We start from the raw sequence: 23,342 nt of genomic DNA on the forward strand, positions 1-23,342 counted from the left end.
TATCGCTGGAATTAGTCCTTGTCGTTGTTGAGAAGTACTTGATGGGTATAGAAGGTTTGATACGTTGTGTCAGGGCAGTAATGATTTGTGATTTGTATAAATACGAAATGATGAGTAACGTTACTGCGAATAGCAGTGATCTAAGATTGAACGATGGAATGTTGAAAAAATGGTGGTGAGGTTGATGTCGCAAAGAGACAGTGAACAAACGATGATTAATCTATACAAGAGTATATATACCTTTTCCTCGCTCACAAGTCAAGTCGATCTCTGTCATAAGTATCAGTAGTATTCACCAATCAATGCGAAGGGTTTATAAACCACCATGAAATGATTGATAAAGTTCTTTTCTTCGATGACGTTCAGCTCACTTCCGATGGGATTACAGAAAGACATGAATTACCCGAATAGGAGGTCAGTTTCCCACATGTTGGTAAGAGAGCAGCTTCATCCATACACGGTGAATCAGTCAAGCTGTTAAAGCTGACGAGCTGTTCCAATGGACAGTGGGAGAGAATGATTGAGCAATTTGACAGAATGGGCAATGGATCAAAGCAGTCAGTCAGTTCACTCCTGTCATCTCATCTCCCAACATCATCTAACAAGGGAGCAATATCTTCACACGGTAACTAACCTTGTGAGGGGTAACACGGTGGGCGCCTAGTCCAACATTTCTAATACCCCATTAGAAACAGGTTCTAATCAGCCGGGTAAAATGCAATATTCCTAATCAATATTCCTAATCCGCCCCCCCCTGATATGGACGATCTCTTTCTCAGGAACACGTTTCTCCCCTCATTTCTCTCTTTTTTTAACCAAACGCGTCGAAAATAACTTTTTTGTTGTTGTTGTTTTTCGTGGTTGTTGTCATTCGTTCTCTTTTCGCGTGTCTTTCTTTTTTGGGAGCAATCATTCATTCAATCATTATCATCATATCAAAGTGACACCATATAAACCTCTTCCTTTCATCACACTCTTTATATCCTTACCTGAACAATAAGCTAGGGCTACGAGCCAGCTGCAATCGCTTTTGTCATTCAAGATGCAGGCTCATCGAAATGGACCCACTCCACCTCCATTACCCCGCAACCCTTCTCGATCAATGTCGACCTCGACAGTATCGACCATTCAGACCAGCTACACTCAACAATCAGGATTATTGCCCCCACCATCACCTGTAGGTGGACCATTGGCTTCTCCCGTCAGTCTCAGTGGTAGTGGAAGACAAAACAGTTTCCCCTTTCAATCGTCAAATGGTGATGAGGTGGATAAATTAGGTTACATGTATTCATTACGTGTAGCGTGAGTGGCTCGGAAGAAACTAGGATGATGAACAACGAACTTACGTGTCATTTCAGCGTGCTACACCATCATCTGTCACATCCACCACCACCTTCAATGCCTCATCGAGCTTCTACAGCCTCAGGATTCTCGGTACACTACACACCACCACTTCCACCTATGCCATCACCGCCTTTACTTGGGACATCACCCAACGGGTCCAGATTGACCTTTTCCACGTTTTCACCGCCTTCGACCTCAGGCCTCAAAACGCCTGAAATGGGAGGAACCTCATTCTTTCCCTCACAATCTCAAACTCCTTCACCTGGTCCCCCAATGAACAGAAGGAAATCATCTGGTTTCGGACTGAGTTTGGGTCGTCATAAATCAGAAGAGGGAGTAAAATTGCCAAAGGAATTTCTATTGGAATTCTGGGGAACACTGGCTAATGAAGAAGGTGATCATGTCTGGAAATCCGCTGTAGTATCATTCTTGGGTCTCATCAAAAAGGGCACGAAAACTCCCAGTGGATTGAATCTGAGAGAAGTACCCACTTTGCTTGAAGGTAGGTGATCTCACGTCATCCCTCGAGTTATCTCAGGCGTTTCACTGATGAGCTCGCTAATATATTTCAACAGCTTTCACATCATCAATCCCACCTTCTGTACCCGGATCAACGCCCGCACACGTACACCAATCTCACTTACTACAATTGCTTTACAACTCATTACCTAGATCATCATTCTTTTCACCGATAGCGAAACCGCAGACTGAGAAAGATCGTGATTTCCTGTTTCGTCTCAGAGCAGAAGTCCAATCGTACATGCTAGCTCCTTCGCCCAATCCAGAAGTCGATACAGCTTCAAGTGGACTACCAATCATGCCAGCTTCTCCACCACAATCGGTCAGAAGGAAATCATCTGGTATCGGTTTAGGTAGAATTTCCACTAACTCTCAGGACAGTATCAAGCGAAAACCAAGCCCAATCTGGGATGGCGATGTCAATGAAATGATTGAGACCGTAGCTCAAGTCTGGGGTATGCGAAAAGATGTACTGGATAGAGATGTTATCGATATCAAACGAAGTGGTGTAATGGAACAGGTAAGCTGTCATATTTGCTTGAAATGATACGTCAGATAGTAACGATTCAATGCTCTAGATGTACATGGCAGATCTTAAACGAGCAATGTCTTCTCTTTCGGCTCAACCACCCCCTCTTACACCTTCGCAGAAAAATCGACAGGCTCAACTGTCTCATTCTCTTTCATCGCTGCTTAAAGACTTCCCAGATCTCGCTGCACCAGGCTCGCCAAATGATTTCAGCGCTCCTTTATCGCCTACTTCCCCTCGAAGCGAACTGTCTTCACCATCTTTCTTCATCCCTCCTCGATCAGTCGAAGTCTTTGGTCGACTAGCTCAGAAATCAGGCGAAGCAGGACACTCTACACGAACGAGGGATCTAGTTGAGAAATGTAGAGACATATGGGGGATTGCTTCCCGTCGCGAAAAAGAAAAAGAAATGGAAGGTATACTCCGACGATGGGGTGATAGCATTGGAACTAGAGATGAAGTCCCATTAGCCAAGACTGTAGCTGATGGAGTTAGATTGATGTCATATGGATTAAGAAAGGGTGATCCTTTACCACCTGTCTTGGCTGAACTGTTGAGCACAGTATTGTCATTGGTCACAACATCTTTACCTACTATTTTCCCCACTACTTCTTCTGCACCACCAGCTCCTCCTCCGTCACTTCTTCTTATCTTCAACGCTGCGCCGGATCTGTTTGCGGCTCAATCACATACTCAGAGAATACTGGAAAACGCCTCGGACGAGTTGAAAGGCGCAGCGATAGGAGAATACGTTCAAGCTGTAGAATACTTAACTGGAGGTGTGGGTCAACAAGATGATGGCTTAAGATCTGTAGGAACCAGTGGGAAAGATAAATTGGTTGAAGGTTTCGAAAACGTAGCTGCGTGGATAAACAAAGAAATCACAGACGTCAAAAGAGTTTGGGGAAAGGGTCTTGGAACGTGAGTAATCATCTTCATCTGGCATTTACATGAGTTTGACCTTTGGATGTATTCTAGCTCCCTCAATCCAGCGGCTATCATCATATCACGTCAGCTACCCTTGTTCTTGGCAGAGCTTCAGATCATCGATAAGCCAAGAGGAGTAGCCTCGGATGTTTTCTCTTTGTACGAGACTACAGGTAAACTACTTGATCTATGGGATGATCTATGCCCCGGACAAGAACATGGATTTGAGTTAGACGCTTTCTTCGAGCCACATGTATTGGCTTGGTTAAAAGATACTGAAGGGAAGGAAGTGCATGATTGGGTTAGTAGAGCGGTTGGAATGGATAGCGTGAGCATCTCCCTATGTCTGGTATACTTCAGGAAACGTAGGTTGATTCTCTGTGTCAATCTTTAGTGGGTCCCGGAAGGTGAAAACAAACACAGTCAATCAGTTATCGATCTATTTGAATTCATTCGATCTTCAGCACAAGTGATTCTGCACGAATTACCTTTATCAGAGTACAAGCGTGCAGTCTTCCTTGTTGATTATTCCAAGGTATGTAGTGCCGTTTCTCGCTGAGTATCCCACACTGACAGCCAAATGAAAACGTATAGACTGTCTCTCTCGCTGTTTCATCTTACGCTACGACCGTACACGCTCTCTTCCAGCATGATCTGAACCCCGCAAGAGTAGCTACGCCAACATCGGAGATTCAAAATAAACTAGGTAGTAAAGCTGGTAATTGGTTGGCTAAAGGTCAACAAGCTGTCAAAAACCTGGAGCGGAAAAAAGTCGATGGATTTACCGTGCCTCCCGCGGTAAGTACAATTCCTTCCATAGACACTGATCTAGTGCTGATGCATGTTACAGGCCTGTGTCAAGCTCACTGACATGTCGGCCGCCAAACAATCACTTGAAGATCTCATGTACGCGATGGAAGCGGAAGATACAGCTCGAATAGTCAAAGCAGCTAAACCCGGCTCTGCCTCTGATAAAACGACCAGGCACATCTTCACTGTCTCAATCTTGCGAGGAGAAAATCTCGTAGGGAGAGGATCAAAACCGGCGGATGGATTCGTCGTCGTTGTCGACAAGGAGACTTCCGAGAGGCTGATCAAGACCAGGACTGTCTTGGGTGCTGAAGATCCTAAGTGGTGAGTAGCATAAAGCACCATCAAAAACAATCATTCCTCAGCTAATAAGGGGCCTAGGGAACATAATTTCGAAGTCTCAGTAGGAGGCATCAAGGTCTTGGAACTTCAAGCATACGATCGACAACTAGTTGGTAAACACGATTTGATGGGAGTATCATCGTTCAAACTTGATCCCAGGTTATTTAGCGATTCACCTATTCGAGATGTCACACTACCATTATCATCTTCGAGGGGAGTAATCCATGTTCGAATATCTATGGAAGGTGGTGAGAAACATGATGTCGGATATCACTTATCCTCGGCTTCAAGAGCTCTAGATAGGTCGTCGATTGATATGTCTAGGGAGTTGGTGGACAAGATGGCTGAATTCATCAGATCTCAATTGAGTGTATCTACCTTGAACAATCTGACTAAACCTCTGAAAGACAAGAAAAAGGCGAAAACAGTATTGAGCGAACAAGACATTGAAATCAGTTTAGGAGGTTTATTCGATTATTTGAACGAGAATGTAAGTGGAATATTCGCACTGTGGCCAAATTTTAGTCGAAATCAAATGGTATACAGCTAACATCCATTCGTACGTCCAGTTCTCAGTGTTTTCAGTGACGCTAAACCATGAGACCAGGTTGAAATTGATGCTTTCCATTTGGCGACGAATAATCGATATACTCATTTCCTTGGTCGTACCTCCATTATCAGATAAACCATACACCGGACCTTCCTTGTCATCATCCGAGGTAGATGTGATCTTTAAATGGCTCATCTTGTTAAAGAACTTCTTCAATGCATCAGAAGGTGGAATTGAACACGGAGTTCCGATAGGTCAACTTCAATCTGGTAATTATAAAGATCTCATCATGTTGGGACAATATCTGGATCTCCCAACTCCAGCTCTCAAAGATAGGGCGTCGGCAGCGGTCAAAGCAGCTTCAAAGCCACCGGGAGGACTGACAGGTACGATGAGCAGAATGAAGGTCGATGAAGGAAGAGAAGATGAAGGAGAGAGAATGGCAGAAATCCTCTTGAGGATAGCTAGGACTAGGTGAGTGAACACGTCTTCTTGGTGGAAACAGTCTGAGTAGGAACATCAGCTGATGAAATGTTGCGACGATACATAGACCGGACGTCAGTGAATTCTTATCGCACGAATTCGGTTTACTGAACAGAGGAAGAGTCGATAAACAAGCTGGCGTTATATAGATATATGAAAAGTATGGTGAACATTCGTTTTTGGAATTTATATGAGATATACGATGCTTCAGTGCGTATAAATACTGGTGATATGTTACATGTATAAATTATACATTCCTTTCACGTCTGAATTCTAATTCCGTTTCTGCTCACTTATCTTCTCGATGAGAATACACCCGTCCTGCCAAATGATATAGCTTGATCTAGTAACGATTGCATCAGCTCAATGACAGGTATATGACCATTCCCTTTTGATTGATTAGCATCTCCAATCATTCTTCTCATCGTAATCATACCCTTTTTTCAAAAAACCAATACGAATCAGTGCATCTGTTAGAATGGAAAAATGATGATCCTGAACTCACTCCACAACCCAATATAATGACCATTGCATCTTTATCTATTAGTCTCAAAGTCGCGTACAATCCAATTGGTAGGAGATCTATCATACCGTCTGACAGTGCATAGGTACTCTCAACCTCCTAACGGGAGGCTTTTGCTTCAAGATTCAGGTGCAGGCCCGGGGACCATCAGCTGATCAGCAAGTTGAGTTTCTCCGGTGGCCTCTCTTCTCTTGTTCATTTGGGACGATTCAATGTTTCTGCTTTCTTCTGCCTCCTCTCCTTCGTCCTGAGCGTCTTCGTCCAGTTCCTCTAGACATCTCAATCTTTTCGGTAAGGGGCCTAGATGAGAGAAAGAAATGATAAGAGAAAGCTGATAGCAGAAAAAAGAAGTAAAAGACAAGGAAACAAAAGTAGAAGAACAGGTCTACGCTTTTTTTACCTTCAACAATATAATCTCAAAGACTGGACATCAAGGCTTTTTCCGCATGTTCCCTCCTCGCTATTGTCCCGCCAGTCTGAACTTTTTCCGCGGTTGTGATCCAACAAAGGCTGTCGATCGAATCGGATCATCACTACACTTTGCGATGATCATATACGTGTATACATTGTTACCCTTCCCTCGTTCTATTTACAGCTTGCGATCCTAAGCGGTCGTATCATCTGGTCTTTCGACGGTTTCTTGCGCTTCTCCATAGTCATCTCCGCTCCCTGCGACCTTATTACCGGCTCCATTCTGATATCGCTGTCTATCACCTACGTTGACAGATGTCCATTCCCCTCCCGGACGATATCGGTTTTCGGTGCCTAATGGTTGACCTGTCATGGTCGCACTCCCACCTGAACTTCCACTTGGGTGATGATGCGTATCAGGTTTGGTAGTGGATTTGAGCATACCCTCTGTACTGGATCGATCGTGTCGATGATGCAAGGGGATTTCCTCATCTTTGGGTATTCTAGGTGAATATGGTTTATATGATTGGGGATGGCCGATGGGCTAGACGAATCATGATTAATTAGCTACATTCTGGAGATGGCGACGCTTTCGTTCAGTGTGGAAGGGATAACGGCAGGGGAGAGTCCACGATACATTGCGTACCAAGCGGCAAATCGACTCACAGGATAGTATTGTCTGTATGCGTACCAGCCTCCTATAATTCCAATTATGCTTCCAGCGATCACGTCAGTAGCGTGATGCCTATAATCCATTGTTCTTGATATGGTGATCAATGAACAGCATGACAGAGGAGCCAGGAGAAGCCACGATTTGTATGTGTATCCTGATCGATTACTGATTCTCATCTCTTAGACCCAAGTGAATCAGCTCAACTGCATATGGTGAAGGCGAAACGAGGTTTGTCTTTGAGGCAAGATAGATCCCGCAGGGTCAGAAAGGAACACGGTCGCACTCACTGGCAGCTAGATAGAGTATCAAATACCACATTCCAGACCAAGCGAAACTACTATGACCACTAGGAAAGCTCCTGAACCCTTCTTTCAACATCGAGTCATCAGGCTGAGTACATACTGTCCATGAAGTGAGTCCATGCACAGGGTTTTCCGTCAAGTCTTCGGGCAGCATACACCTTGCGAATATGTCTGGACGAGGTCGGCCGACCGTAATCTGAAAGAAGAGTGAGCTTACCCAGTTTACGGGAAGAAGTGATGGAAGGATGAAAGCAAACTCCTTCAGAAGATTGAAAGCCAATCGAAGGCACCACACGGAGTTCTCTCAGATGAGGGGTAAAGAGATGGACAAGGAAAGGGCAGGCGCTGAAGATTTTAAACATGAGACATACCTTCACGATGTTGGTGAAAGTTGCCGTCAACCCCAATCCTAGTATCAATCCTAACAAAGCCGACTGGGCATCCCAAAACGATCTTCTAAACGCACTAGAAATCAATCCAATAGATCATCAGCCAGAACGTTTGGTCCACAGCGGGAAGATCCAAGGGGGAGATGAGAGGTTACTCACGCTACTGCGATGATGATAACAGCTGGAACTACACCACATAAAACGGCCAATAACCATACTGGGACTCTTTCAGGATCAGCATAAGGATGTGCCAAAGAAGTATCCGTTATATCAAACAACCTTCTATATCCATTGATTTTATCTAGGAGATAGAATACTCCCTTTGCGCCGAAATCACGATCAGCATCTTGTCACAGACGGTGGGGGATTCTACTTACCCATAGGATGATCGTTAATGCCCAATCAGGAGCATAGCTTAGGAATATCCTCAATCTTCTCGATTTTGCAGATGTTGAAGTGGTCACACGACCACCCGAAGATGTCGTCTGCGATTTCTGCCACGGCATAGGCATGTTGGTGATTTATTGCTTGGCTGGACTGTTTCGACTAGTCTACCAGTGTTTGCGCTTCCTATGTTATCTACGTAAGTTTGTATTCTTAATATGCAAATGTATGTTACAAAGCGATGGGCAATTGCAAACGGATGAAGGCATTAAAGTGATTAGTTTTTTCGATGCGATGATCAATTGCCGCTGAATAGTTCATTCGATGGAAATTAAAAAAAAAGACAACAAAGGGCAAAAGCGAGGAGATCTGGTTACAAATGTCTTGGCACTGCACGGGAAAAAGTGAATAATATGATGACATCTTGTAAAAAGGAAATAATATCCATTGAAAAGTCCTTTTATTCTGGTGGGAGAGGGTGGATTCATCGTGTTTCGATCAGTGATCTCATACTTTACTCATGCATATGCTTTGTTACATGGTGATGAGATGGTCTTTCTGTCCAGTCCCAGATACATCTGGTATCTTTTTCATATGTTTGTTTGTTTGTTTTCTTGATAAAGTAAAAATACAATGTGAGGATCTGTTTTCCGTCGGAACATGAAAACACGTGTGTAGCATCAAAGTGCATGGGACCATTCGAATGCTTGTTGCTGTTGTTTCTTGGTATTCAAATATGGTGTATTCCATTCATCAGATATACTTACTTCATCAAACACAGGTGGTGACTGACCCATAAGAGATTGTTATCACATCAATATGCCTCTTCCATTATCACTGGGCGAATCTACGCCACTGGCCAATCAAGTTGCAGGTCATGAGGGTGTCATGTCTGACGCTTCCGGTTCGTTGGTGATCAAGGTGAGTCCAAGCGTGAATCAACGCAGCTCTGTCCATACCATCGAAGTCCCCCCAGCAAGTTTCTTCATACACTCTCACGATATCGTGCTGAAAAGATTCAGCTGATGGGACGAGCTACATCAGCCCGCTCTTCCAAGAGAGATAGCATTCTATCAAATGCTCAATTCGGCATCAAGAGAAGACTCGATAAGACAATTGAAACCTTTTATACCCAAATTCTTCGGAACACTTCGTCTGGAAGGTCAACTATCTTCTTCGGGTGATTTACAAAAAGCAGAAGGGAAAGAGCAAGTACCAGAGGTATGTCTAAAATTAATCTTACTCATGAAATAAATAAGATCTGGCGGTATACGATGGTCTGATACCATGATGTTATAGTCAGTTGTCATCGAAAATCTATCATACGCATTTGCACATCCGAACATACTGGATGTCAAGCTTGGTACGGTACTTTATGGACCTGATGCTTCCGAGGAGAAGAAAAGTAGAATGGATAAACAAGCTAGGGAAACGACCACTCATGAAACCGGAATTAGGTTGACAGGATGCCAAGTGAGTGAATAGCAATCCTCTGTTCTCATGCCCACTCCCGGAGGAAATTCCGTTTCGAGATCGTCGTTGCAATTCCCTCATCTTCAGCCCTAATCATCGTGATCGCATATGCTGACATAACTCGAAGACATGGCATTCACCTACACAGAAATACATCATCACTCCCAAGTCTTTCGGCAAATCAATTAGCTCATCACAACTCCCCTCTGGAATGATTCGGTTCTTCCCTCTTCCAAGTGATTCTATCTCTTCGCTTGTTGTCCCTCCTTCACCCGCGCCTACCACAGCGTCAACGACCGGAGCAGGAGAGTCGCACCTACCTTCTATCGCTGAATCATCTTCCTCTCATGCAGTGGACAGCACTACCGAAATACCTCTTACACCACTATCAGCCGATCAATCCTCAGAATCATACTCGAATCATGCCATCACACCCAGTCTCTTGGTAAAGGTGCTCGACTTGGTCTTATTGGAGATAAATAACTTGATAACGGTCTTGTCAGAATTGGAAATTAGATTTGTCGGTGGATCAGTCTTAATTGTGTATGAAGGTGATCCAGCAAAATTATCAGAATCGATAGATAGGTATGAAGCTAAGAAAGCTATCAAAGCATTGAAAGCTACTGAATCACCAAGACTGGAAACTCAGAGATCAGCTTTCTCAGACGATGGCTCAGTAGATTCAAATGATGATGAGAGTACTTCCGATGCGGATGATGATGAAGAAGATGAAGACGAAGATGATGGTATAGATGACGGAACGAAAGAAGATGAAAAGTTGATGAAGAAATGTCCTCCTGTCAGGGTGAAAATGATAGATTTCGCTCATACTTGGTTGGCAGAAGGTGAAGGTCCAGATCAAGGTGTTTTGAAAGGTTTGAACACGTTGAAAGGGTTGATCGAAAGTAGGAAAAAGGAAGTTGAGAGTACTTGATGAGGTCTCTCCTGGTACCAAACGTGATGTTTCTGTTCGTACCAATTCCGTCCAAACATGAGTGGTGTAGGTAGCGTTCGTATCCAAAATAACGTACTGTATGTTATGGTTATTGACGAAAGTGAGTTTCCAATGTCGCGATAAAGGAGCATATCACATCTGAAATCATTTAATATATGTATACATATGTATATGGATGGCGCGAATCATTGTGTACTTGTGGATCGTTGTCAACTTGAAAAACAGCATTTCTCGATTCTCGCTTTCAGCTCCCCCATCAAGGACAACATTGGTTTCCAAATTCTTCTACCGTACCAATACATTTCATTTTTCGGATATAGATGATAAGTCAAAGTCTTTTAACGTTGTTCTGGGTGTGAATCGTGGACGACGACCACGCGAATGAGGCCTGCAACAACGTTGCTCATCCCTCGTCAATCACTGGTATCATCCTCCAGTCAGCTTACAGGGTCGGTGAGCAGGAATACCAAATCGAGGAGATATGAACTACTCTCCTATACTCTATCGAAATCTGTCAGTATCTTTTCAATTTACCCCGACCAATTTAGGCTTTATTCAAACCCGATGCTGATAGGTTCTGGCTGTGTATCCACCTTGTCCCCCATCATTCCATGTCATTTCAACTGTTCTTGCTTTCTTGGTTTTTGTAGTGATTGCTTTATGGGCAGGTGCGTCGCGCATTTCGTAGATTTTGAAACTTTATATCACCTCGACTTTGAGTCGAAGCTAGCCAATACTATCTACGTTCTTGGTAGCTGGTACTGTTGGTTTTGAACCATATTCGACCTTCGACTCCAACTTCAATTTGCACGAACGATCGACATTGGTACACACCTTTACTACCCATAAGTATCATCGAGAACCAGAAGGGCAAGCTATGTGATCCTATCATGTGAGTTTATACTTTTCCGCAAATTCATTTCCTATACAGTCTTACTATCCACCAGTATATGATCGGAAATACGGGTGACCCGCTAACGAGTGCTGATGAGAGAAGATATACCAGTTTCCCTTCAGGCTCAACGATCCAGACAGATGGAGTCATTAGACTATTATCTTACTCGATAGCATCCTACGAATCTACCGAAATGGATAATCCATAAACTGTCGTGGAGTACAAAGGGTATCCCTTGACTGCATGCATAGTCATTGAAGGTAAGTGTTGTAGACAATCATAATGGACTTCTGCTAAAACAGCGTATCAATCAGTCACGTTCTCTGCGAGCGTTAGACCTGGAACAGTCTCTAGCCTTGTATGCGTAGCTGCATATACCCCAAAGTACAATACCACCGATATCATTTAAGGACTGTGCTGAATGAGATGGGGTAAAGTCATCGCATCGAATGATTCATACATCCCTGTGGCATCGAGTTGTTATTGCCAAACGAGTGGCGCAGTGTCCGGAAAGCGTTAGTCAATTATTCTGATTTGATAAGCCCTTTATCGAACTATATATCAGCGTTCATCTCTGTCAATTACTCTGATCTGGGGTTTCTTCATCCAGTATATTTATCAGTTCCACCTTCTTTGCTGAACTGGTAAATATCACGGTGAGGCGGTGAACTGTCCCATTATGAGAGATGGTCACCTTTATTTATTATACTAAACGAATGCTCAATCCAAGCGCTTGGTGGTCAAATTACCTCTTTTCAAGTTTTACCTGATAGATCTATAGCAACTATGTATCCATGTCATATGATATAATCAAAGAGTCCCGCTGGGTGGATAGTATCAGTAGTTGATCTGACATTCTCCATTCGATCAAAGTGATCATCGAGATGATTGCACTTCAACCCATATTGCTGTTTGTGACTGACTTAGATGGGTTTGCAAGGGTATAGGCTGAACCATTGCAAAGTCTCATGCTCATGCTATCATATCTTGCGGCTAAGACAGATGAAGATATTCAGCAGAGTCAAACACCTATCGTAAACAACCTTATGATGCAATCTTCCAGTATGCCCGATACAATTGTTGAGGCCAATCCTTGCCGGACAGAATGGCGATATGGCAAGAAAAAAAAACGACGTGAATTTTTCTTTCAATGGAGGTTGAATGCATCGTTAGGAGAGACATTAACTATTTACGCTGGCACGTGAGGAAGTATTCTGGAGGCTCAGCTCTTTTGACACTATGAAACGAAGATGGTACATTCGAGAATTCTTCTTGAGCGCCAAACTTCATCAGATATCCTCAACTTGGTAGTCGATCTCCTTTGGCCCATCAATGCGTGGATGTCCCGTGTCAAGATGAATGCTGGGTCGCGGGTACCGGTAACGGGGTAGTATTGAGGATGAAGCCTATCAGGCAAGAACATCAGATCACAGGATGGGAGATTGCAGGAAAAGAAGATGTGCTTCAAGGACATGGACCTAGACAAATGATCATTTCGAAAGATGGTGAGTCAGCTTCTTGTTCACTGAGCTTTTTAAACACTTACCATCAATCTGGTTTGATGTAGCGAGACACCTGTACACATCGAGCGCTCTATCTTGTACCGTTGCTCATCACGGTTTGACCAAAGACGAACCGTCTCGCCTTATCTCAGCTCATAGCATTCTTCCTGTTGGATTTGAAATCGACATGGCCAAAGAATCAACACAACCCCTGACACTCGCTGCAAGCACTATCACATCATGAACGCTCAAACGCTCTCATCGCTACTTCTAGGTGTATAAAAGGTGAAAAGGTTGATTCGGTAGCTTTCATCAGACTATCCGAAGATGGTTCGCTCACGATGCCTAAGATCCTTCGACCTGGTAAAGGAAGAGAGAACCGAGGTGTAGGCTTGATAGATGACTGCTTCTTGGTAGCTGGACAAGAGGACGGTGGATTACATGCTTCCAGCGGGACTCGGAAAAGGATCAATGGGTGGAAAGATTGTTCGAGGAGCAGGTCAAGTTGGCCTAAAGTAGTAAATATCAAAGCTGTGCGATGACCTTTCATAAGCTGGACATGCACAACCATCCATGACATATCTGCCTGTGATCATGCAGAATCCACTCAGAGTACGGTACTCATACAACAACGGTCCTACTGTTACAGATAATGACGAACGTATAGGGATGAAAATGCATGTTTAAGCAGTAGTACATTCCCAATTTCATAAACCCGAAATGAAACTCGTCTAACTGGACATTTTTGCAAATATGAAAGCTTTAGTGATGCAAGCGACGTTTGTGAATTGCCGCTTTCGTAGTGGAAGCAGACGCAGATGCAGTACTGGTCTTCGCTATTGAGCTTGCAACTTTAGCGATCAAGGTAGATTTCAAGCTGGAAGATGAAGTAGAAGACTTGATTGTGGTAGCACTCGCTTTTGAGGTAGTTGTGGAAGCCTTGGACGTTGTACTAGCTTTGGACGTAGTAGAAGTGGAAGTCTTACTTGACGCAGATGATTTAACACTTGAAGAAGATGGTTTAGCGCTCGAGGAAGCTACTTTTGCTGCAGAAGAAGCTACAGTGTTACCCGTCTTTTGATAAATAGTCAATAAAGATGAACCTCCGCAGTATCCAGCTGCGTAATCTAAGCCGTTACAAGGCATATTACAAGCCAAGTTGTTGTTGATTGCCGATAGTGAAGTTTTCGTCGTTGTATTACCGCAATAACATTCTACAGACCATTCGACTCCAGCTAATGAGTATCCCTTGGATGCACAATAGTTGATACATTGTGTTGGAGTCATGGTCTGACTTGTGGTAGAAGCGGCTGTGAGAGCTCTCGAGCCAGATGGTTCGGCGAGACACCCAAGCTTACTCCATCCGGCAGGCACTGCGAGACCTCCTATCAGCTTTGCAGCCAATACGGTAGTTTGTTGTTTCATGTACTTACCTGCTATGGTGGAAGTAGAGAAAGAAGCAGTCTCTTTATAGTTTGGATCGGGCACCTTAGCGCCGCTTCGTCCCCACACAGGGTTATTTCCAGGTAACTTAGCTACAGGACCGTTGGTACCGATGTCCTACAGAAAAGATTGAATGCGGTTCAGCGCCGAACCACTATGGATGGAAGTAGGAAGCTGCTCACCTCATTGACGATCTGGAACCCTGCGTCAGGGGTACAAGCTGACCCGTTATTCACCAAGTGCGGCTTAAGTGGTGGGCAATTTTCCAAACTGAAATCTACAGCGCAAGTCTCGCCATAAGGGATGATACCGGAGAGAAAATTTTTAGGCCACCCAAAAGTGAAATCCGCTATTGGCACGCCTCAAAAAGCGTTAGAACATCCCGAATCCTGCGACTTATTTGACTGACCATGAAGAGAGTATCCAACATCATCTCCAGTCGCCCAAACCCTAGCACCAGGAGTATATGCGAAGTTGTCCGTAAAATGGAACTCGTAAAAGATACTCATGATTCTATTGGGGTGAGTTGAAGGGCATTTTCCACCTGAATTGTATCCTTGAGTAGTCGGGTAAGCGACGTGAGCGCTACCTGGTAACCAATTATCGACTCCATTCCAGCAGTTCTGATGAGTTTCCCGTCAGCTATGTGTGATCGATGACCCAGTTATCTCAACTTACAGGGAAGAAGACCTGAGCACGTCTATGAGAAGCAGTCATTGTCAGCTACGTGGATTTCGAATTTGAGGAGAAATTGCTCACAGGTCACTGGGACAGCTTTGAGTTGGGAAGGCACCTGTCTCAGGTGCTCCATTGACTCCCAAACAGACGTAACTGACAGCATTATCGGCATATGAAGATGCGTTGTAGGTCGTTCGTGATGGGTTACCAGCGATCATTCTGAACCCAGGTGGGAACTCGTGTACAGTTTCGGTCTGACTTCCTCTATATGCATGTTAATCAGTGAACAGAATCCAAGGGGAGGGTAACGAGATGATCGTACATACCGTCTTACCTATGAGTGGGAGATCACGATCGACGTGAGCTGTTGTATCATTGATTTAGAGGGTGAGGAAAAGAGAAACACTTACAAGGTAATATGTATTTGCCCTGTTCATCTTTACCAAATCGAATTTGCCATCTGTTCGCTTTCGGTACAACTGGGGTGTCCAGTAGTTTGATCGATCAATGTCAACATTAGCAGTTGTGCATCTAGTCGATCACAACAACAATAATCAGTTTAGCTCTTCTATAAGAGAAATCCGAGGTACAGACTCACTTTCCAGACATTGAGTTCTCATAGGTGTAAGTAGGTTTGAAAGCCGATGAACCGATGATAGAGTGGACTAAATGAGCTTGAGCATCAGCTGGAGCCTTACCAGTTGATCGATACCGGTTTACTCGCCATGAGAAGACACCGCTCCTGGGTTGATAACAGGGTCTATCCTGCTAGTGATTAGATCTGGTCCATGTTGAACAACGAAGAAGCTTAACGATATCATAAAGAGAGTCAGTCAATCTTGATAACAAGCGTCAAGCGATTAGATATGTAAAAGCAGAATTGTACTTACGGATCAACCCATGCTTCTACTTGATTCAAGGAGGAAACCAAGATTGACAATGAGAGTAAAGCAGAATACAACATATCGTCGAGGATTGTTGTGGTAGGGCACAAATGTTATACTGTCAAATGGCAAAGGAATGTGGAGGTAATAACCGAACTTTTATTCCCTTCGAGGGGGTTTGTTATATCGATTTTGCAATGAATGAATAATGAATGAGTGTGCTTTGAACCGTGTACTTTGTCCTTGTCGATAACTTCTCAGTATATGCTGCCAAGGTGGGGATATTAAGATATCAGAAGCAATTATTCATGCTTCATTATTGTTTATATGTATATGTATATATGCCATATCAGTGGCCAAAAGATTCGATCGTTTTATTCCCTGACAAAAGTTAAGACAAGTGATCTTCGACGCGTTATTAACGTAAAAACGAAGGGGGTTTCTTTATAGTGAGTATATTCGTTTCAGGGGTGGTGGCCATATTTGTAACGCGTGACGTTTTGAGGGAGATACTTGGTAAGAGTATCCATGATACCTCGTTGGAGCGATAGTGAGCTCGATCAACATCATGCTAGTGCTGACCCGAACAACAAAAAAACATGATCTAGCCCTTTGTTGGATTTCAAGGAACAAGCGTAGGTATAATACGGGGTTTGAGTGAACGATGAAACACCTATGTTATTGTGAAGAACGCCACTCAGTACCTTTATCTGAAATGTATATAAGTCATCCATCATCCACTTGAACTTGAAACAGGTCCACCAAGGTCCGTATACACTAGATTCATGAAACAAGGTGCACTGCTCTCATGATGGAATGACCCTCTTATGATTGGCAAAACCAATAATGATCAAGAATTCATCAGAGAACATACTACTTATCCCATCTCCATCGTGAACATCTAGGAAGGTAAAGAAAAGATTTGGGGTATATATCGTATCACATAAATAATGACACTACGTATCGTGAGACATATCGAAGGGAATAAAAAGTGTTCATAAGGTTTTCATGATACCAAATGAGAGTGTCCATAAAGTTTAGAAGTTATCCGTCCATGCAATGAAAAATCGTTTATGCGTTGTTTTAGGTTCGTGTGTGAGATTGATATGAGAGTGGAGTTCGTAAAATGAGGATTAAATGACGGCACCGAAAGGCACTGAATCGGGGGTAAGTCCGATGACACCTTTGAACAACAAAGGAAGCACTATCAAAGCGACAAAGATAGCTTGAATAAGGATGTAGACGATTGAATCTGTGAAATGTTATTAGCGCAATCCGGATACCGAACGCAGTGAACTTACATGTAAAGACAATCTTCCTTCTTTGACTTCTTTGTCTGAAACTGTAGATCGGTGGTCTGATCTGTTGACTTGGAGCTAACCAGAACAACATGGTAGCATGTAATCGATCAAAGTATGGTATTAACATGGGCGGGGTCAAGAGGAATAGCAACAAGTGACAGGCGATAAAGTCGGCAGAGTAAAGACCCATTTCGATAGTTTTAACAATAAATTCTCTTGCGGGTTGGGACAAAGCGTGCGATCCTAATCCTCTATTAAACCATACACCTGTCCACCAAGCTCGGTTTGTCTCGTCGTGTTTAAATTCTCTTGATAAGAATACAGCAATGAGGATCTTGAAGATACATCGTTGGACAGAGATAACGGCGATGATACCTAATACCGCATGGGAAGTGTCCCATAACTCGAGGAACCATAAAAACTCGAAGAATGCGACCATACCGACAACTGCACCGAAATGAGCGATGGCAGCCATAGTAGCTCCAAATTGATTTGTGTATGAGTTGAGCTACTTTGGGTCAGCGCTGGTCACCAAAAAAGTAAAAGTTACTCACACAAGGACCAAGGAAGACGGAGATCAAGAAAAGAGTTATCAATAAGGCCATGTTGAAGACGATAGGACCGAGAGCAATGATGGCGATTCTCAATAGACCAGGTTGAGTTTTCCCATCCACAGTAAACGATTTTACGAAAAGATAACAGATCACGAAGAGCGCAGCGAGACAAATAGGTCCAATGATCTCGCCGACGACTATAGCCTTCCAAGGAGCTCTTGGCACGTCGGAGGATAGCTTCTCTGAAGGAAGACCGAGTCTCTTTCGCTTGAAACCGGTGATTCGAGTTCGCGATAATCGACAATAGCCAACCCAGGAGTTGGCGTGAGTTCGAGAGTTACCACGGGACATCCATCGAAGGAACTCTCGGTAGTCGATGACGAAATCAGAGTAGGAGAATTGATGAGGGTTGAACAGGAACGGTGCGACACATAAACTGACTACAGTAATCCAGAAGTAGATCAAATGTGGTACCCAGACGGATAGAGTGATGTAAAGAAGAAGAATCAGTGTTCGAAGACCGAGGTAGATGGATGGTCCAGCGAATCGGGAGCTGCGTAAGGTCAGCATCGTTCGTACGAAGAAAGGCTTGACTTACTAAAGGATACTGAATGAGATTCTGGTGGTTGCGAAACCTCGTCCAGTAGCGATATATCTCGCTCCACCAAATGTCAAATTGTTCAAGATCGAGTGCATGTAGATTTGCGTAGAGAACACTTCGAATACCGGTGAGAGGGATAAGAAATGTTTACAAAGTCGAAGGATAGCTCGTCCAGCGCCTCGTTCGGTAAGTTCTTGCACGAAGAGAGGAACGAAAGCGACCCAGAAGACGATGAAGATGGAGATAATACATCGCTTGATCCACTTGAACACAGGTTGAAGGTTGTAACATCCACTTTGACCGGGTAAGATATCACCAGCAGAGCTGTATTTACACACAACGAGTTGCTTGTTCAATGTTCCGAGGAAGACAAGGGCGAGCATGAATACTTGTACCGAACACATGACGAGGATGTTGTTGATATGGAAACCGGGATGACCGTAATAAAAGGTTAAGAATCTGTCGATGGGTAGTTGGGTACCTAGATAGTAGTACTCTCGTGATAACATTTGTTCACCCATACCAGTACCGATCTTAGTTTGGAAATTGAGGATAGTACCGAAACCCAAATCTCTTCCTTTACCACATTGATAATACTCTGAATGCTTGATTCTACCACCTCTGCCGAAAGCCATCATACCGGCATAAATATCTTCGTTCAAGTGTAATCCTTTTTGTGCCTTGGATACACCACCTCGGGTATTCATGTAGATAGCGTTGAGGAAATCAGGATGACCATAATGTAATTTACCACCGATGAACGACAAGGATCTCGCAGCGAGGGTACCGAAAGTCTGTTCTTTACCAGCGGCAATATCACCTAAAATACCAATATTTTCGGAGAAGATATATTCTCTGGCACCTAAAATGGCTACTGGGAATTTCTCGAATTGTTGATGACCGTTGGGAGCATAAGGCGATTGGTTTGAAACTCTGAACTCTTCGAATTCACCAAGGACATTTCGGATTTTCAAACATTCTTCCAAATAATTGTCTTGGTTCGCATCGATAAGTTGTAGATATTCCCCTCGGTAGAAAACGATAGCATGATTTTGGTTATCGGATTTACCATCTCCTAAAATTGGGTTACCGGGTAATTCAATCCTGAACTTGGGCCTTCTTCTACCGTTGGGTAATATTTCGGAATGACCATCAACGAGAGCTGAGAAGATTCTAGATTCACCACCGTCTTTCCTAGGGGGTTCCTCATCGAGATAAGCGATTTGTAAATCGGGATAAGCTCGGAGCAAGAATTCAGCGTTTTCGTGTTCTTCTTTGTTGAATTTGGAGTATCTTTGCATTGAAACGACAAATTTGAACTTCCGTCTAGCCATTCGTTCGAGTTCACGTTCAAGTTGATCTGTGTTTCCGCCGAAGAGTTGTACTACTTCTGGATTCTCCACACGGTAGAGCAATTTGATAGCCTTGGAGTAATTCATGAAACCAGAGACCGTTCGGTAAAGAGTTTGTGCACGAAGAGATGCCCAAATTCGGGTTCGTAAGGTGTACTCAGGAGCAGCTGATTTGAAACCAATGGTGTAGAAAGGAATATCATCTGCCTTTTTAGCTTCCGCTTTTTCGTCACCGCCAAATGGATTGGTACCGTTGAACATATTTGATTCTTCCGCCAAAATCTTGGTGTCTCGCACAAAGTTGTCCCATTCGATTGGGTGAAGCTGTTTGAGATACTCCAGAAGGGTGACTCGTGTGTTTTGGTCTTCTTCACGGATGATCTCTCGAAGGGATAGCAAGATTTTCTCAGAGTAATGAGGGACAAGAACGGTGAAAGTTGGCATGGCTTCGACTGGGATAGGTTCGGGAATGGCAGTCGTAAGGGATTGAGCAAAGAAAGAGATTCGTCGTTCTGCTTCACTTCCTTTAGGGAAGAATTCCGTTTTGACACCCTTGTCACCTTGTGAGATGAAGAAGGCAGGGGCTCGGAGAGTTCGTTTGCCAGGCTGGTCGGATTGAACTTGATGATAGAGTAGTTTTTGCACGTGCTCGATGGATAAGAGATGTTCCCGGTACATGGAAATGATGACGGCGTTCCAAACTTGTGAGACGAGCACCTTTGGCTTGTATTTCACTTCCATATCAGCAGTGGCGAGAACTTTTGCGTATATTCTCTTTGGCAATCGAGCGAAAATATCGGCCCAGGGAGTCCAGATTGACATTCCAATAGCGAAACTTCTTGCGATGGAGAAGACGGTGTTCCAGATAACATACCAGAGGAAAGTGTCCAAGAAGAAGAGGGTCAAATCCATGACGAACATGACCGTTAAAGCGAAGGCGGGTTGATTTGTACATAATCCACTACCAAGGTATTTGTCGTGACAATTTTGCACCTTCATTCCAACCATTACTTTGATGGGATCACGGAAAGACAACGTCAAGAAGAAGTATGATTCAGTGAATTTACATCCGAAAATCAAGAACCAGAGTAAAAAAGAAGCGGCTCGGCTGTTCCTTGATAGTTTAGGGTAAGAAGCGGTGAACGTTTGATTGGCTAGGTATTTTCTTGACTTGCCTGCAACTCGATCACCAAACATTCGTCCAGAGGGCAAGGTGGCGAAAGCGGCGGTAGCAACGACAGCGACGAAAAATTGGACGATACCAAGAATCAATGATATGCGACCTGTTTGATTCCAGAAAGCGATGTAGATAGTGGGAGCACCGGTGATACCGAGGATGATAAGGAGGAAGATCAGTCGTCGGGTAAGGTGAGAAGTGTTGTTCCAGGTAGTAGGGATATAAGAGAATTCAGCAAGAGTAGCGGCGATCATAATCAATGAGGCAACGGCACCACCTAAAGCAGTGACGGACCAGGCCATAGGAGTGGTGGCTTTTGTTGAACCCTTCTGAGAGTAGATTGAAGGTGCGTTGTAAGCAGTGTAGAACCAGAAGACGGAAATATGAAGGACCCAGATTCGGTTAAAGTTGACAAGGAGATGGAAGAAGGATCGCTTCTCGAGGTAGGTCTTGAAGAAAACCTTGTTCCAGTCGATCCTGTCGAATTTCATAAATCGTTGAGCAGGGGGGATGTCGACGAGACGGGTCTACATTTGGGTCAGCTGATGTTATTCGACCCAGGGGTTGCTAGCTCACCTTATCCGTTAGGACAATTCTGCTGACACCTTCTGGGTACCAGAAGAGTTGGTTGACGTCGTCATAACCGATAGTCTTGTCATGATCATTCTCTCGTTTCAAAAATCGACCATCTACCACTTCATAGCCTTGATCTCTTAAGAACTTGTAAAGAGGCTTGACCACAGCTCGAAGGTAGAGACCTTCGGGCACAGCTTCGACTCGATTTTGACATTCAGGTGATCGGTAGTAATCATCGGCGCATTTGAAGATGAAGCAAAGACATTCTGGCATGAATCTGACTTGAGCCGCTTCACCCCAACATAAAAGATACAACGCTACTTGTCGAAGTCGATCGTATTGAGACATGTTGTTCATAGCTGTTCTCCATCGGTTTGTCGCGGAATCAAGTGATTTCTCTTGAGCAGTAGCTGGAGCGGTCTTTCCTTTGGCGCCCTTACCCCTTCTTGCTACCGATCGGACTCTTGAGAGACCAGGGTTTTGGACAGCACCGATGGCATCGTCCAGATCGAGTTGAGACGCAAAGTACCACTTTCTGTAATTGGCATGTTCACCACCGATATAGTCAGCATGAAGAGTGAGAAGAGCTTGATTAGGTGACATTCGAGATGCTCTCGAGTCTAATTGAATCATCAAGAAGTCGTAAACGTTTCGAGAGGAGTCTTTCTGGAAACCAAATTTATTCGCCAAGTCGATTAAGACATCTTCGATCTCTTCCTTGGACAAGGGGATATTTGCCTCTTGGGTCCATGCGGGCTGTGACAGGTCAGCGATGGACGTCGATAAAAGGATGTTCAACCTACATAAGGCTCTCTGGGTCGATGCCCATCTCTGCTTCCTTCGGTGAAAGTAGGGGTAGAAGCTCGAGAAGGTACGTAACCGGGTTGACCGTGGTATTCAGATGATTGGTAGTAGCCATCTACAAGGAGTCAGATGATATCCTATGCGACGATTACTCACCATTCCCACTGTAACCGCTATCACTGGCCCAAGTCTCTGCTCCTCGTCCACCACCTTCCATCCGTCCCCGCATCTCAGCTTCGGTATCAAAGTAAGGAGCATATTGACCCGCTTGACCGGGAGGAGCTACACCGGCACCGGGGTTCGTCGTAGCATCGGCATGGCCATAAGCGCCGGCGTTGGTGGGAAGAGGAGGAGCGTTGTCATAAGGCAGTGAATGACCATTAAATGGGTCCGATGAGCCTGAGGAATAGGAAGAGGGTTGATGTTTGGGACCAGGGGGAGGTTGGTTATATGACATGATTAAAGAGCTCTAGACGTTGGCGTTAGCAGATGACAGCGAGAGTGATTGTGTTTGTGTTTATCGAACAAGTAATGGTATACGAAACAAAGAGACAATATGAGAGACTATAGGACGCTATGACCTTCGAGGTCTATGCTGTTCTACCTTTTTCAACCAATACCTAAAGATCGTATCTTGGGGAACAAGGATAAGTGTTTACTCACCTACAGGAAAGTTGAAAAGCACTAAACTACCACAAGTGTGACTACAGGTAGTGAATATCCGTCAATGTGAGATAATTATCCTTGTTTGATATTCGCCGTTCCTTTGATAACACCCCTGTTTAGATGAAAAGAAAGAGAGAGAGACTGGGATTATCGAGGTGAATTTCGTTCGAATCACCTTTTCGATGACACCTTTTCAGGTGATTTGAGTGACAGTCGTCTAGACGTTGAATGAGAGTGTAGAAGTGAGAGGGAAGAGAAAGAATTAGAGCTGTAAAGAGCAACAGTCGAGAAGAAG

The 23,342-nt window shown here is 44.0% G+C and overlaps 6 protein-coding genes across 6 annotated transcripts; 3 read left to right on the plus strand and 3 right to left on the minus strand.

Annotated features, from left to right (window-relative positions):
* Nucleotides 1–1,042: 1,042 nt before the first annotated feature.
* On the plus strand, nt 1,043–5,653 carry IL334_005792 (uncharacterized protein; the record flags this gene model as incomplete). The annotated part of the gene is made up of 11 exons (XM_062937500.1): nt 1,043–1,302; nt 1,359–1,846; nt 1,920–2,383; nt 2,442–3,313; nt 3,371–3,647; nt 3,714–3,854; nt 3,914–4,117; nt 4,170–4,453; nt 4,511–4,961; nt 5,041–5,495; nt 5,572–5,653. The coding sequence occupies 11 exons, from the start codon at nt 1,043–1,045 to the stop codon at nt 5,651–5,653; spliced, it is 3,978 nt and encodes a 1,325-aa protein (XP_062793551.1).
* A 978-nt stretch (nt 5,654–6,631) lies between these two features.
* IL334_005793 (uncharacterized protein) lies at nt 6,632–8,314 on the minus strand (the record flags this gene model as incomplete). Its single annotated transcript, XM_062937501.1, has 6 exons — nt 6,632–6,982; nt 7,105–7,289; nt 7,399–7,609; nt 7,785–7,878; nt 7,962–8,122; nt 8,180–8,314. The coding sequence occupies 6 exons, from the start codon at nt 8,312–8,314 to the stop codon at nt 6,632–6,634; spliced, it is 1,137 nt and encodes a 378-aa protein (XP_062793552.1).
* Nucleotides 8,315–9,005: 691 nt separating this feature from the next.
* On the plus strand, nt 9,006–10,593 carry IL334_005794 (uncharacterized protein; the record flags this gene model as incomplete). The annotated part of the gene is made up of 4 exons (XM_062937502.1): nt 9,006–9,107; nt 9,231–9,407; nt 9,486–9,659; nt 9,787–10,593. 4 exons carry the CDS (start codon nt 9,006–9,008, stop codon nt 10,591–10,593), a joined length of 1,260 nt encoding a protein of 419 aa, XP_062793553.1.
* Nucleotides 10,594–12,908: 2,315 nt separating this feature from the next.
* IL334_005795 (uncharacterized protein) lies at nt 12,909–13,553 on the plus strand (the record flags this gene model as incomplete). Its single annotated transcript, XM_062937503.1, has 2 exons — nt 12,909–13,014; nt 13,297–13,553. The coding sequence occupies 2 exons, from the start codon at nt 12,909–12,911 to the stop codon at nt 13,551–13,553; spliced, it is 363 nt and encodes a 120-aa protein (XP_062793554.1).
* A 220-nt stretch (nt 13,554–13,773) lies between these two features.
* On the minus strand, nt 13,774–16,096 carry IL334_005796 (uncharacterized protein; the record flags this gene model as incomplete). The annotated part of the gene is made up of 11 exons (XM_062937504.1): nt 13,774–14,384; nt 14,445–14,571; nt 14,637–14,803; nt 14,864–15,077; nt 15,133–15,154; nt 15,214–15,396; nt 15,459–15,466; nt 15,543–15,663; nt 15,731–15,797; nt 15,857–15,939; nt 16,023–16,096. 11 exons carry the CDS (start codon nt 16,094–16,096, stop codon nt 13,774–13,776), a joined length of 1,677 nt encoding a protein of 558 aa, XP_062793555.1.
* A 1,053-nt stretch (nt 16,097–17,149) lies between these two features.
* Nucleotides 17,150–22,838, minus strand: IL334_005797 (1,3-beta-glucan synthase component FKS1; the record flags this gene model as incomplete). Its single annotated transcript, XM_062937505.1, has 7 exons — nt 17,150–17,268; nt 17,318–17,825; nt 17,872–18,424; nt 18,470–21,528; nt 21,578–22,333; nt 22,381–22,496; nt 22,547–22,838. 7 exons carry the CDS (start codon nt 22,836–22,838, stop codon nt 17,150–17,152), a joined length of 5,403 nt encoding a protein of 1,800 aa, XP_062793556.1.
* Nucleotides 22,839–23,342: the final 504 nt, after the last annotated feature.

The sequence above is a fragment of the Kwoniella shivajii genome, chromosome 8, assembly GCF_035658355.1.
Source record: "Kwoniella shivajii chromosome 8, complete sequence".
NCBI classification, from domain to species: Eukaryota; Fungi; Basidiomycota; class Tremellomycetes; order Tremellales; family Cryptococcaceae; genus Kwoniella; species Kwoniella shivajii.